The following is a 14,484-nucleotide window of genomic DNA, read 5'->3' as shown; positions in this document are numbered from 1 at the left end:
TTCTATTCATTAAGATAAAAAGAGAAAGAGCTTAATAAACAACAACAACGAAGTTCTATGTAAGATATTTAAGATATTTTTCCAACAACATGTTAGTTAACAACCCGCATATGAAAACAAGTGGGTTATTTATATTAAGCTCGACAAAATTCTGTATATCGCTTAAAATTCTATATTTCAAGAGAAAGAGCTTAATAAACAACAACAACAACGGTAGTTAACGACCCTTATTTGTTTTTTCGTTTATTAACACACACACACACACACACACACACACATATATATATATATATATATATATATATATATTAATTTAAATTAACTTTTCAATTAAAAATTTTTGTTTGTCCTCTAACTTCTTCTTGTTTTTTTTCCACTCTTGTTCTTTTAATTAAAATTTTTTCTTAGATCCTTTTGCATAATTGATTTTTTTTTTTCTGGTTTTATCTTTGAACATTTAATTTATTATGAATTCAGTTTCACATTTTTTTTCTTCATTTAAAGCACTTTTGATTTTATAATCTAAGTCATGGATTTGAAAAGTTAATGTCATTCAATATCTTTTTTTTGCTCATTTTCTTTGACAATTTTATCGTTTTGCATTAGTTTTTTTTTTTTTTTTTTTAAATATTGGTTTTGTAATTATCTTTGATTTGTTTATGAGTTTATCTTAATCTCATGACCTAGGTCACATGTTTTGTATGCTTTTTTGGATAAAGTTTTTTTTTTTTTTTTTTAAATTGTTATGTTTATGTTTGATTTTTGAAGATATTATTCTCATTTATCTATATATTTTTTTTTATTTTATACAAATGGACTTTATTTTTCAAAATAAAAATATTCATTTTAAAATATTATTTCTTATATATTTGACCGTGTGTAATATTTTTTTAAGATGCGAGTTTATTCAATCAATTTCATTCATATTTATATTTCTATTCTTTTTTTTATTGATTTAGATAAAAAAATTAGTAAATCCAATTCGGTAAATATCTCATTTTATGTAATGGAATATCTTGATCTATAATAATTGCTTAATTGTTTTTAATTTTTTTTTTGTTATTGTTAACAATTTTTTTTCATTTATTTACATAGATGCTTCCATATGATTTTTTATTTAAACTTTGAATTTTTCTCTGAAAAAATCATATTAAGATAATCTGCATACCCAATATTTTCTTGGGAATTTTTTTTAACCAATTAGTTAATTGATACATAATGATGGATAACTAAACATGGTGGTGTAGTTACTGTTAGGATCGGGTGCAGATCCCTCTCAACACTTGATACAAAGAGTATTCATGGATAGCCTGTCAAAAGCTTGTGACAATGGAGTTAGGCCTTCTACCTTTTCTTTTATTTTCTTCTTGCCATACCGAGGAAGTTCCTTGTTAGCAGATATAATATTATACATATTTTAGCGAGAATATTATTTTAATCTTTGTATATTTATAATGAAGAGAAAGTCATCATTGGTTCTCCAAATCCAGCCCTCAACTTATTATTATTCATATCTATTTACAAAATTTAATGGGCTGAGAGTAAGACCATAAGGCAAGAAGATCAAAAGCTTAACAAATTATAAAAGATGAGCAAACAAATATATTTTTGAAAGTGTAACAGCATTCATGACATCTTTATTACATTTAATACATGTGTTGTAACTGTAAAAAACAAAAGAATTACACAACGCAATCTAGGATACCATGTGTGTGCATGGCATCTTTATTCAAATTTATTAATTTGCGTCTAATTGATTTTCTGGATAATCTAGTGTACGAATCATATTCACTTCGAATTAAGTAGCAACTTTTCCAACTGGTGACCTAGAATCACGAAGATGCTTCTCCCTTGACAGTAATTTAGCCATCCTATACAGTCAAACAAAAAAAAAATCAGCAAGATGAAATAAGATGCCATAGAAATCACTATAATATATAGACTTGAGCAGATATATACTTTATGAGAGCCTCTTCATTTGTCATCTTATCAACAGGTGTAAAGACTCCAGTGCCTAAATCCACCCTTGATACTGGTTTTTTCAACAATTCCTCACCGACTTTCACAAGATTCTCCAAATTCTCTTTCGTGGCAACATCCACGGACGAAAGTGTTCCGGTCAGCGTGTCATCCTGCATTTCACACATATCTTATAGTCAGGGTTCTTTCTTTTCTAGTTTTTAGTTTTAATGACTTCGTGGGAGAATATAATTTCGTATCTTGAATAACCACATGAGCGTGATATATACCTGAATTCGAAGATAATTTTCCTCACAGTGCAGGGCTTGGAAAACAGTGGAAATATGAAGATCAACCATGTCGCCACTAGCTTCTGTAAACACATCCACTAATGGAGTAGAATTGTCACTAGTCAACCATCCCAAGATACCCCACTTGGCCGCTTCATCTGCATCATACTTTTCTTCGGATTTTGCTGTACCAGTCCCCAAGGACAGGACTAGGAATCGACCATAATCCATAGGCGCTGTGGGGAAGAAGTCAGGATTCTTCCGAGTGATTTCCTTGGAAACTTCGCTCACGGCAACTAAAGTCTGGAAATTCAAAAGGAAATCAATGATAGGATTCATCAATGTGTTACGAGTTATGCAAGTTCAAGAGCTGAAGATAAATGATAAACATACTGGATTATTTGCTGCCACACCACCATCAATCAGATTGAACTCTCTGACTTTGCCTGATGGGTCCTTGGTTTCAAAATAATGGGCAGGGAGGTAGGTTGGGGCAGCTGAAGTCCCGATGCATATATCAGATAAAAGGGCATCCGTGGATGGGTTGTTCTTCACCTAAAGCATAAAGCGGTACGTATTGTAAGGACATATATTTTGCAGTGTGAAACGATTCTTTTCTCAAGGAACACATAGAATTTTAAGAGTTGTGTTTGTATATATAACGAACCTGATAGCTTGAAAAGATTGTTGGCTGAAGGCGCTTGATGTCAAAAGTTGGGATCACAATGTTTGTCATGGTCTGGTGCAGGCGTTTATCTCCCAATTTTTCCTTGACAATGCTATGCAGAAATTTTCCATCGTATTTTGGTCCTCTCAAACTCTTGATCAGTTTTCCAGCAGAAGCCAATGGAGACCTATTGCCAGAGAGTGTACAGTTAGTATCTACACATTTGAATGAGGGAAAAAAAAAAGGTTTTAAAGCAGTACTTGATATACTATATTTAACTCTTTATTATGGCATTCATATCTGGGATTATTACCCGTCCTGGGGAAAGATTTTAGGGCAGTTCTCAAGGTAGAAGTCATTAATGTCTTTGGCGGCAAACAAAGGGCGGTTTTGCTCATTAGGGGTAGCTAGCATAGCAGTCACGAGGCCACCGGTGCTGGTGCCTGAAATCACATCAAAGTAGTCTGCAAGTCTTGCGTCAGCACCATCCAGCTTCTACATTTTGAATAGCAAAACATACTAGTCAGTGATGGGAGATGAAATTACGGATTATTTTATACCTGGAAAAAGACATTACAATTATATACCCGATATAAATAAACTATTATCCTGCATGCAAGTGTGATGTATTCTTTTGATGAAACTATTAATAAAAAGGCAAAAGCAAAAGCATAAAACTACAAAACAAACAGCCTCGGTACGGTGGAAGGTGGGCAAAGACCTCAAGTGGACCATGGAATCGTTCCCTGTAATTTCTTATTCTACTCTATTTTATATATCATCATGAGCTAGCACAGGTATAAGAAAATGCATGATCTTGCAGGTCTATTTGACATGCAACATACGTCCTTAAAGTGACCGATTTCTAAACTACCTGAAGCTCGGACTCTAAAAAGGCAAGGATAGTTCCTGGTATGATTCCTCTTATTCCACCTCCATCGATGCTAAGAACAGTGATTTGGTTTCCAAAAGTTGGGGGTTGAATGGGTGATCTTAAAGTCTCGATATGAGAGATTGAGGAGGAATTTAAAGGCATTGCTAGGTAATTGTACTGATCAAGAGCCTAGAAGCGGAAGAGTTCGAGGTGTTTAGCTTAAACTTTCTGAGAGCCTTGGGAGATGTATCTAGCTAGTGCTGAAATCTAATTAAGTTTTGAAACTTGTAATAATCCAAAGGGAGTGTGGAGGTATTTATAGACTTCTGTGCTTCATGAAGCATGGAATTTTCAATAAAGTTGAAAGATTTTACTCCCCCAAATTTGACCTTGTGTAATTTTCCTGGATGGGGTCAAATTTTGAATGAATCCTGATACTATGCTGACGCGGTTCAAGTTGGACCATAAAATTATGGACGAGGGAACATTTGAAGATTTCAAATTTATTAATCAAACAAAGATGACAACGAAATGGGAATGGTAGGTTTTCTTCCACCACATCGAAATAAATTAATTCAAAACCTTGTTAACAAGTCTTGTATGCCACGAAAAAGCAGTCAATTACAAATAAGCCACTCTAGTTGCTTTCATGATTGAAAAAGTCTTCGTTTTCTATATATATATATATATGCATGCGTGTGTGTATTATTTTCAAAAGGAAACATTTTCGAGGTGATAATCCACAATAAACATGAAATTTGAAGAAACATGTGTTTGGGAAATTTTGTAACCGAAGTTTCGTCATTATAGCTAAAGATAAAAACAAAGGAAAAAAAAACCTTTTCTTCATTTTTAATTGAAAGAAGATTGAATAATCTATGAAGAATAGTATGAAAACCATATATAGTTTTCGTAATTTTTGTTTCAACGACCAAAATGCCTTGGAAAATGAATGTCGTAGACTGGTATACCACATATTAATGACTGCAGTAGAATAATGTTCGGTTCGTAGAATATCCTTTAACTTGTTAGTTTCTTCGAAACAAAATGATAAATGACAATTAGAGGTGGGGGGCCCTTTGGTCTGTTCCAGATACTATAAATTAAATCAGTTACTGTTTCAATTGCCAACATTGATGAATGGCAGATTCAAGATAAAAACATGATATCTTCTTTTATGGTAATGATCTGCTAGATTCATGTTTGCTGATGGTCTGAGATTGATTGTTCGCTTATGTAAATTTTTACTTTTCCTTCTTCTATGCTATTGTTTTTATTTGAAATCCCTTTGTTTTTCTTTCCTGTTCATCCTCTAAATGGCTAGTTTTTCATCAATAATATTTACCTTAAAAAAATATGACTATTAGAGGTCAAGGTATCGTTCCCAGCAGCCATACAGAAGGACAGACTTTGAGAACTTGAAGATAAGAACGCGAGGATATCAAGTCCTTGGCAATTTCTCAAATCAAATCTGCTGAATGGGGAATGGTCGGTTTTCTTCCACACAGTGAAATAAATTAATTCAAAACCTTGTTAACAAATCAATTACAAATAAGCCACTCTAGTTGCTTTCATGATTGAAAAAGTCATGGAGGCATATATATATATATATATATATATATATATGCATGCGTGTGTGTATTATTTTCAAAAGGAAACATTTTCGAGGTGATAATCCACAATAAACATGAAATTTGAAGAAACATGTGTTTGGAAAATTTTGCAACCGAAGTTTCGTCATTATAGCTAAAGATAAAAACAAAGAAAAAAAACCCTTTTCTTCATTTTTAATTGAAAGAAGATTGAATAATCTATGAGGAATAGCATGAAAATATAGTTTTCGTAATTGTTTTTTCAACGACAATACATGCCTTGGAAAATGGGTTATCCTTGAACTTGTTAGTTTCTTCGAAACAGAATGATAAATTATATATTGGGGGTGGGGGTGTTTGCTTGAAGAATTATTATATGAGTTTTCAATATATAATTTATATTATTTTTTTAATATATTTTGTAAGTAAATGTTTTTTTGGCTTGAAATTTATATATATATTAATATTATTTTGTATTTAATTTTTATTAAATAGAATGGGAGTGGTAGGATTTGAACTTGTAATTTCTTAGTCAATAAAATGATAATCTCAACTCAATAGCTAAAACGATTAAATTATGAGGTTTTTATGTATGATTTATATTATTCTTTAACTCACTCAAGTAAAAGCTTTTTCAACTTGAAATTTGTACGAGCACATATTACAATGTGCTTAATTTTTTATCAAATAGAATGAGATTAGTGAGATTCAAATTCGTTACCACTTGATTAATAAGGTTCTGATATCATATTAAAGAATTATCTCAACCTAATAATTTAAGTTGTTAAATGAAGACCTAAAATATAATTTATATTATTTTGTAATAGAAAATCATGTTGAATATCAACTTGGTTAAAGAGCTATGAAGAAAATTTTTATTACACGGGTAATGATCTGCTAGATTCATGTTTGCTGATGTTCTTAGATAGATTGTTAACTTATGTAAATATTTACTTTTCCTTCTTCTATGCTATTGTTTTATTTGAAATCCCTTTGTTTTTCTTTCCTGTTCATCCTCTAAATGGCTATTTTTTCATCAATAATATTTACCGATTACCTTAAAAAAAATATGACTATTAGAGGTCAAGGTATCGTTCCCAGCAGCCATACAGAAGGACAGACTTTGAGATCTTGAAGATAAGAACGCGAGGATATCAAGTCCTTGGCAATTTCTCAAATCAAATCTTCTGGCCGTCTATGGGACTTAAGCAACATCGTCTCATCTTTTTTGCAAAATGGTTTTGTATTATGTGGTTACGTGTTGTTTATTTCTTTTATTAATTAATTAAATAGATGATAATGTTAACAGAGACCAAATAAGAAGAGATTACTGGGAAATATTGAAACAAAGGGGAGAGTTTTGCAAGGAATAAAACATCTGCTGACCTGCATGAACATTCAAGACTTTTGAATTTGAAATCAGACAGGAAAATCTTTAATTCAAATGTAATTAGTTTGTGTCCGAAGTAAGATTTTTTTAAATATTTTAATAAGATTCTTGTAATTTATCTTTAGAAAATTAAAGGCTGCTATTATCAAGATAAACTTGAATTTTGTGGTGCTTAAACTTAGTTACATCCTATTAAATATTTAATGCAGCTCACTTTGAAGGAAGGGGAGAGGGAGGGAGGGAGGGAGGAGAGAGAGAGAGAGAGAGAGAGACAAGTGGTAATATTCATGACCCACCAGTGATAAAAATAAAAATAATTTAAGTTGAAGCCAACACTATCTTGGTTTTTGGTCAATACATGAAATTCTAAATGTTATAAAAATGCAATACCATATGAGTTGGAAAGATGAATTGGAAGAGCTACAATTTTTCTAGAAATTGAGAATTTGTAATTCACAAGTTTACTCCTTTGAAATCAGCCCACAACCTAAGCAAAAATACCAAGCCGATAAGGAAAATGAGTTCCATGTCTTTAAAGGATATACTAAAGTTATATAAACTCAATTATAATAGAGAGGAGGCAACACCTTGGAGGAGATATTTGATTATGTGAATATAATTTTTTTTTAATTAATTTAGTATTTATTGAGTACTCCATTCTAAACTTAATATTGTTTGGATACATTTCATCATCATTTGCATGATTTGAGATTAGTTTTAAGATTTAGAATTGATAATTGTTTCATCCTTTGTTTGAAATACTATAAGAAATCTAAAACATAGAAATGGATATAATGGGTTAGGTGGCGTGATTTGGGATTTTTGACACTCAGTCAACCCGATCTGACCTGACCCGTATGTCCTATACTTCTTTTATCTTTATATTTGATTGTTTATGGATTAAGTTTAATAGTCGCGCAAGGTGTGCAAATTAGACCTAACATTAAGGGTGTAATGACACTTGCAGTACATGATGTAGATCCGTTTCTAAATATGAATTCATTATAATTTGCAATATAAACTTAATCTAGGGATATCTATAATAACCACAAAATATTTAGTTGACAGGATAAATCTAATAAATCTAACTTGCTCGAGTCCAAAACAATTAAATAGGTTTGAATATAATTTGTAAAATATTAAAAGTTAAATTTGATATAATTACGAGCTTTTAGAAGGTTATGGGTTTCTTCAAAAATATTATTCAAAGGTTTTTTTAAATCAATTTTTTACGTATTTGCAATATATTTAAATAATGTTAATGTACTTTATTAAAGAATTCAACAAAGTTTTAACTTTGTTTGCTGTCCTTTTTGCTTCACCATTGTATTCTTCTTTCTCTTTTATCCTCCATCTATTAATTGATGGGGTTGCTTTATATATAACTCTCATTTTTATTGTAAGAAAAAAAAAAAACAAAGTTTTAATTTTTAAAGTGAATGGATTCCCTTTTTTTTTTTTTTTTTTTTTTTTTTTTTTTTTTTAAGATCTTTGCTCCTTAAGTGAGTGACTGATACTAAATACAACTACTCACTAACAATTTTAAAAAATTATCATTAAAGTTATTCTATATTTTATATATAACTTGCTTCATATTCCGTGTTATAATTTATTTTTAAGTTATTTTCTAATTTATATTTTTTCACTTTTCAAACAATACAAAAAAAATAAAAAAATAATAGCACTGAAAAGAAGATGCAAGTGTTCTAAAAATGGTTAAAAAAAGACTTTTATATTTTCCATTATTGGTAGACGTTTACCACGATATTGTACACGTGCGATATTCCTGATGAAAACCTTTATGCTTAGGAATTATTTTGAACTTTTTTTGCTTAATAAATTTCCTCGTTATTTACTCGTCATTTTCTCAGATTGGTTATGATCACTGCCAATGAATATTACTGCTCACTAATCATCTGAAATAATATAATCAAAGTTATTCTTATTTTTTTATATCACTTTATATTTCTAACGAAAACCTTTATGCTTCTAACCTTTTTGCATAATAAATATGGGAAGATAAGAACAAGTGATTTGTAATTCTACCATACATACATTTCATTCTAAATAAAATAATTCTTTCAAATCAAATCTGTTACTTAAAAATCAATTCAATTAGATCAGGATTTGGTTCTGGACAGCGTAGAAAGATCATAAGAAATCATAAGTGGTGATGTGAGCCGTTCATAACTCGAATATTTATTTATTTCTGGCCTTTTCCGATAGAAAACACCTCAAAATCATCTTTACAGCCTTGAAAAAAAATTGGGGTGTGGTCAAATTTCCACAGTGATGGGATCAGTTTCGTTTCCACTTGGTTATGTGTTCGATGGCTGCTGCACTTATTTCTCATCGCCGATACTAACTACGCATGGATTAATATTAAATTTTAATTAAAGAGCATTTTATATTGCTGCTGATGAAATCGACTCTGATTATTAAATTGATCATTGCAACTTTTCATTACATTGCCATCCGTTTTAGCCTCCAATAAGGTTTACTTCTCAATGATGCCGTCGACTTCCTTGCTTCATTTTGTTTGCGTCCCTACATACACAACACCATGCCTAAAAGATGCTTTCAATCGATCGATCCAAAGTCAATTGCATTTTGTTCCTTCCTCTCGTGATTACTTCACCTAGCTACTTCTTCTAAACCTACAATTCACGTGAAGTCTCACCTGCAAGTCTTTCTTACATTTATTATACTTATATTTCGATCTATCCCTTTTCTCAAGAAAACAATTTAATTTAATTTTCTCCCTGCAGGGTCTTTGCGATCTCTCTTTCACTTGTATATATGCTGCCAAAGACATCAAGGATTTTTGCCTGAACCAATGTCCGAAGATCTTTCCACAACCCAGGTAAAATTCGTTTCTCTGGCTATCCAATTCGGAGAAACAATGTATGGGTGAAATATGTGTTATTTTATCTTTTGGATAGTTGACACTTTCGTTCGTTTTCTTTTATCTTTCGGGTAGCTGCTCGTTATTTCCTTATGTGTGAAAGGTAATCGAAGCATTGTCGGAAAAAATACGTGGACAATATCTACATGGTCTTGCTAAGGAAAAACTAGGAAACAGCAAATTGAACCATCTAATTTCGACAAAGATTCTATGTAAGAATCAATGGATATGATCATATCTAAGCTCAGAAAGAATAACTAGGTATGTATAGCCAAAACAACGATAAACAGGTTGAGTTGTCAGACCACAAGGCAAGAAGAACAAAAGGTAAACAAAATTATAAGAAGATGAGCAAACAAGAAGATTACATATTATTCATTTATTGTAACAATAAAAAAAAAAAAAACAGCAGAATTACATAATGCAGATAATCTCCTTAGTGTTTCTTCCAAATTTATTAATTTGCTTCTAATTAATTTTCTGGACAATCTAGTGTACGAATCATATTCACTTCGAAGTAGCAACTTTTCCGACTGGTGACCTAGAATCACGAAGATGCTTCTCCCTTGACAGTAATTTAGCCATCCTATACAGTCAAACAAAAAAAAATCAGCAAGATGAAATAAGATGCCATAGAAATCAATCACTATAATATATAGACTTGAGGAGATATATACTTTATGAGAGCCTCTTCATTTGTCATCTTATCAACAGGTGTAAAGACTCCAGTGCCTAAATCCACCCTTGATACTGGTTTTTTCAACAATTCCTCACCCACTTTCACAAGATTCTCCAAATTCTCTTTCGTGGCAACATCCACGGACGAAAGTGTTCCGGTCAGCGTGTCATCCTGCATTTCACACATATCTGATTGTCAGGTTTCTTCGTTTTCTAGTTTTTAGTTTTAATTATTTCGTGGGAGAATATAATTTCGTATCTTGAATAACCACATGAGCGTGATATACACCTGAATTCGAAGATAATTTTCCTCACAGTGCAAGGCTTGGAAAACAGTGGAAATATGAAGATCAACCATGTCGCCACTAGCTTCTGTAAACACATCCACTAACGGAGTAGAATTGTCACTAGTCAACCATCCCAAGATACCCCACTTGGCTGCTTCATCTGCATCATACTTTTCTTCAGATTTTGCAGTCCCAGTCCCCAAGGAAAGGACTAGGAATCGACCATAATCCATAGGCGCTGTGGGGAAGAAGTCAGGAATTCTTCCGAGTGATTTCCTTGTGAAATCCAGGGATCAATTCCCACTTCTGTACGTAGACATGCAATAGAACATTCAAGCAAAATGAATGCTGCATCAAACATGTAAGTTATGGAGCATCCTTGACACCAACATCTGATCATCCTCTTCATGCCATCTTCAAAAACTCTAACAGGAAAAGGGCAAAAGAAAATGTTAATCATCACTATTCTGGTCCTCATAATCTTTAACACTAGCTCCCTTCTTGAATCGTCTCCAATTTCGAAAAATTGGAAGACCTTGATGGGAAATCAAGGACCTCGTCCTATCCAACTAGCTTGCTGTGTGTCTTACTCTTGCCATTTTGAATTAGCAATTAAAATGCTGCAAACAAAGAACACCATATAGTATTTTCCCTACGTCGTTGAATTTTGAAATTGTTTATGTTTTTGGTACGTTGAGGAGTTGTTGTTTAGACGAGAAGGAGAGGCAAAAGGGGTGCTATCTTTTAGGCTTAAAAGAATACACAGGAGATGTCTGTGTAACGAGGGTTTATAATTGCGAGGATTGTTGCAATTAATATGCAGAGCCTTTACAATTTATCTTAAAAAGTAGAGTTGTTATTGTTAAAAAACTATAATAATAGTTATACCAACCATTGACAAAAATAATATAATCCATGTGCTGTCACCATTAATGCCATAATCTATGGCTAAGTTGTTTCACCATTAATGCCATATACCATTGCAGCACTGCTAAGAGAGAATATGAGTGATAAGAGTAGAGTAGAGTGAATCATTCCTCCTCCTCTATTGTTGTAAAATCTTGTTCTCTTTTTATATAAAAATGACTTCTCCCGTGGATATAGATGATTTGCCGAATCATGTTAAATATTGTGTCAATATGCTTAGCCTCTAATAAGTAACTATTAGTAAATCACCGGTCAGATTCTTCAATAATAAACTCATATACATAGCAGGTTATAGCTAAATATAGAGAAACAACCAAGAGGGAATTCAGGGAGAAGCCTAGCTTGACCGTATAGGTAGCTGGTGTAGCCACAACGTTTACTCTTAGAGGGTGTTTGAGAGTTCTTTTCAAAAGCGCTTTTGAAAAAATTTAAAAATTTTTAATTTTTTTTTTGCTTTGAATTAATATGTTTTTGATGTGCTGATCTCAAAAATAATTTTTAAAAAATAAAAAAAAATTATTGGCATACTTTTCTGAGTGAAAAACACTTTGAAAATCGACAACAACCACACTCCCAAACACACTTTTAAGATTTGAGTTCCGACAACCATCTGTTACTGTAGAAAACAGTAAGACTGCATCAACAGGGATGCAGACAACATGCTGCGAGAAGATGGTTGAAAGAGAAGTATTTGTCTCCAACAATCCTTGGGTTTTTAGGTTGGTAATACACCGTTCAGCTTCTAGGTGCTGCTCTGGAGATTTTCTAAAAATATATATAGGAAGTTGATAAGGAGATGTAAGTTTTTGAGAATGTCGTTGCGGTTGCTTTTCAAATAATTTTTCATGCTAAAATATATGTCAAAGATATTTTTTATTAAAATTTTTTTTTTTGACATTAGCATATCAAAATGATTTGAAAACATTAAAAACATATTAATTTAGAGTTAATAAAAAATAAAAAAATTTAAATTCTTTTTAAAATATAAAAATAGTCATGCTATTATGAGTAGCTGTATTATGATGATTAAGATTCTTGACTAGTATGTAATTACCCTCCTTGTATGGAAAATTATATATGAACTCAAAATTAAAGACTTGCCTTTTTCAGCTGTAAAATTGCTCCAGATGCCACCACATAAAGCTCAAATCCAATCCTGACCTCATAGACTTTTAATTTAACCTGTTTTATTGTAATTTTTGTGGTGTAAAATGCTTTTTAAGACTATTTATTTTTATTTAAAAATGTATTAATTTTTTTTATATAATTTTATATCAGCACTATAAAATTATAAAAAACATTAAAAAATAATTAATTTGATTTTTTTTATAAGTGACACAAATTTTTTTCTTGTCATTTAGGTCTATCTATTAATACTATCATATAAATTTTCTTCGTTGTTTGTATTGGGTATGTAGAACTCGCTTTTGTTGTCAAAAAGTTTTTGATTATATTGATTGGATTTCAAAATTAAAAGTTTAAATTTATTTAAGATGATAAATTATTGTATATCTAATTTTTGCCAAGTCCCTGTAATTGTACCTGCATTTTTTTTTTAATTACAACCCGCATGACCAGATTTTTGTTTGTTGGTTTTCATGGCATGACAATGATTTTCTTGCAGAAGGCCGATCTCCATATTGTGTAAGGAATGATAAAGAGATCTAGCGTACGACATAGATTTTTTATTTCGGGAGGATGGAAGGAGAAATTTACAATTTATGGTGAGACTGTAAGTAATTTTTGAAGTAACAGAGGTGATTTTTTTTTTAAATTTTTAATTATTATCTTGTTTTTGAATTAAAAGTTCAATGGTTAAATTTAGCTGAACCGATGAGATATCCATAATTTTATTGACATCATTAAGTTAGTTTGAAATATTTTTTTTATAATTTTTTTGATCAAAATGATATCATCATTTATTTATTTATTTTTCAAATGATGAATATTTTTTTTTAAAAATCATTCTAACAAGTACACTATGTGGCCGTTTGGCGCTGCGGTTGCGGCAGCGGTTGAAAACAAAAGCTGAAGTAAAGTGTTTGGTTAATCCAAACTTCTCATTTTTTTACATGGGCCCCACCTAATAACTGAGGTCGAACCTCAGCTCATGAGAAGTAGATTTTATCTGCTTCTCCTGCGTTCTTCTCCTGCGATCCTACCTGCGTCTTCTCATGTTGGAGAATGAACTCTCCACTGTGCACTTAAGTGAACAGTGGAGAGTGAAATTAATTCACTCTCCACTGTTCACTTAAGTGCACAGTGGAGAGTTCCTTCACTGTTCATATGAACAGTGGAGAATTCTTCCACTGTTCACATGAACAGTGAATACCGGACCTGGTTCTGATCCAGTAAAAAAAAATATTTTTTATTTTTAATTGTGTTTTATTTTAAAAAATTAGTGTTTTACATTATCCAATAACACTATATAAATTAGAAGAAGATCGTTTGATGACGTAATATTTGTAGAATTTGATCACAATCCTAATTTTATTTCTGATGATATTTTACCTGATGTTGTTGCGCGCTTACAAAACCAATAAAACTATAGTCCTTATCGGATGTATTTTATACGTGATGGAATTGTAAATGGTTTAATGAAACAATAAAAAATATTTTATATAAAATATTATTTATTTCATGATGTAATAACAATAATTAAATCTATAATATTTAAATTAAAAACAATATATATATATATTATATATATATATATATTATATATATATTTTATAACCTCAATTTGAAAAGCATTTTTTTAACCAAACACATTAAACTACTTTTTACTCAACCTCAGTTTCAACCACAGTTTTAACCAAACACCTATTTTTTCAAAACCAACCTCAACTAAAAGTACTTTTTATAAAACAACTTTTTTCAAACCACAACCACAAAAGCTACCGCAATACCAAACA

General features: G+C 31.3%; 2 protein-coding genes across 2 annotated transcripts; both read right to left on the bottom strand.

The window, feature by feature from the left end:
• Nucleotides 1–1,579: 1,579 nt before the first annotated feature.
• On the bottom strand, nucleotides 1,580–4,067 carry LOC118034186 (patatin-like protein 2). The gene is made up of 7 exons (XM_035039412.2): nucleotides 3,791–4,067; nucleotides 3,230–3,411; nucleotides 2,917–3,103; nucleotides 2,643–2,804; nucleotides 2,250–2,552; nucleotides 1,960–2,132; nucleotides 1,580–1,871 (listed from the first exon to the last, which is right to left on the bottom strand). Exons 1-7 carry the CDS (start codon nucleotides 3,950–3,952, stop codon nucleotides 1,799–1,801), a joined length of 1,242 nt encoding a protein of 413 aa, XP_034895303.1. The 5' UTR covers nucleotides 3,953–4,067; the 3' UTR covers nucleotides 1,580–1,798.
• Nucleotides 4,068–9,994: 5,927 nt separating this feature from the next.
• LOC118034181 (patatin-like protein 2) lies at nucleotides 9,995–10,875 on the bottom strand. Its single transcript, XM_035039409.2, has 3 exons — nucleotides 10,645–10,875; nucleotides 10,355–10,527; nucleotides 9,995–10,263 (listed from the first exon to the last, which is right to left on the bottom strand). Exons 1-3 carry the CDS (start codon nucleotides 10,873–10,875, stop codon nucleotides 10,185–10,187), a joined length of 483 nt encoding a protein of 160 aa, XP_034895300.1. The 3' UTR covers nucleotides 9,995–10,184.
• Between the last annotated feature and the right edge of the window lie 3,609 nt (nucleotides 10,876–14,484).

This window comes from Populus alba, chromosome 14 (genome assembly GCF_005239225.2).
Source record: "Populus alba chromosome 14, ASM523922v2, whole genome shotgun sequence".
In the NCBI taxonomy this organism is placed as follows: Eukaryota; Viridiplantae; Streptophyta; class Magnoliopsida; order Malpighiales; family Salicaceae; genus Populus; species Populus alba.
This window is presented reverse-complemented; position numbering and strand designations above follow the sequence as displayed.

Excerpts from the sequence above, each read along its gene's own strand:
- LOC118034181 (XM_035039409.2), bottom strand. The coding sequence starts at position 10,875 with ATGGATTATGGTCGATTCCTAGTCCTTTCCTTGGGGACTGGGACTGCA. Across the intron at positions 10,528-10,644 it reads AAAATTATCTTCGAATTCAG|GATGACACGCTGACCGGAAC; the intron begins GTGTATATCACG and ends TGTGAAATGCAG. Across the intron at positions 10,264-10,354 it reads AATGAAGAGGCTCTCATAAA|GATGGCTAAATTACTGTCAA; the intron begins GTATATATCTCC and ends TTGACTGTATAG.
- LOC118034186 (XM_035039412.2), bottom strand. The coding sequence starts at position 3,952 with ATGCCTTTAAATTCCTCCTCAATCTCTCATATCGAGACTTTAAGATCA. Across the intron at positions 3,412-3,790 it reads TTTTAGAGTCCGAGCTTCAG|AAGCTGGATGGTGCTGACGC; the intron begins GTAGTTTAGAAA and ends TTCAAAATGTAG. Across the intron at positions 3,104-3,229 it reads AAAATCTTTCCCCAGGACGG|GTCTCCATTGGCTTCTGCTG; the intron begins GTAATAATCCCA and ends CTCTGGCAATAG.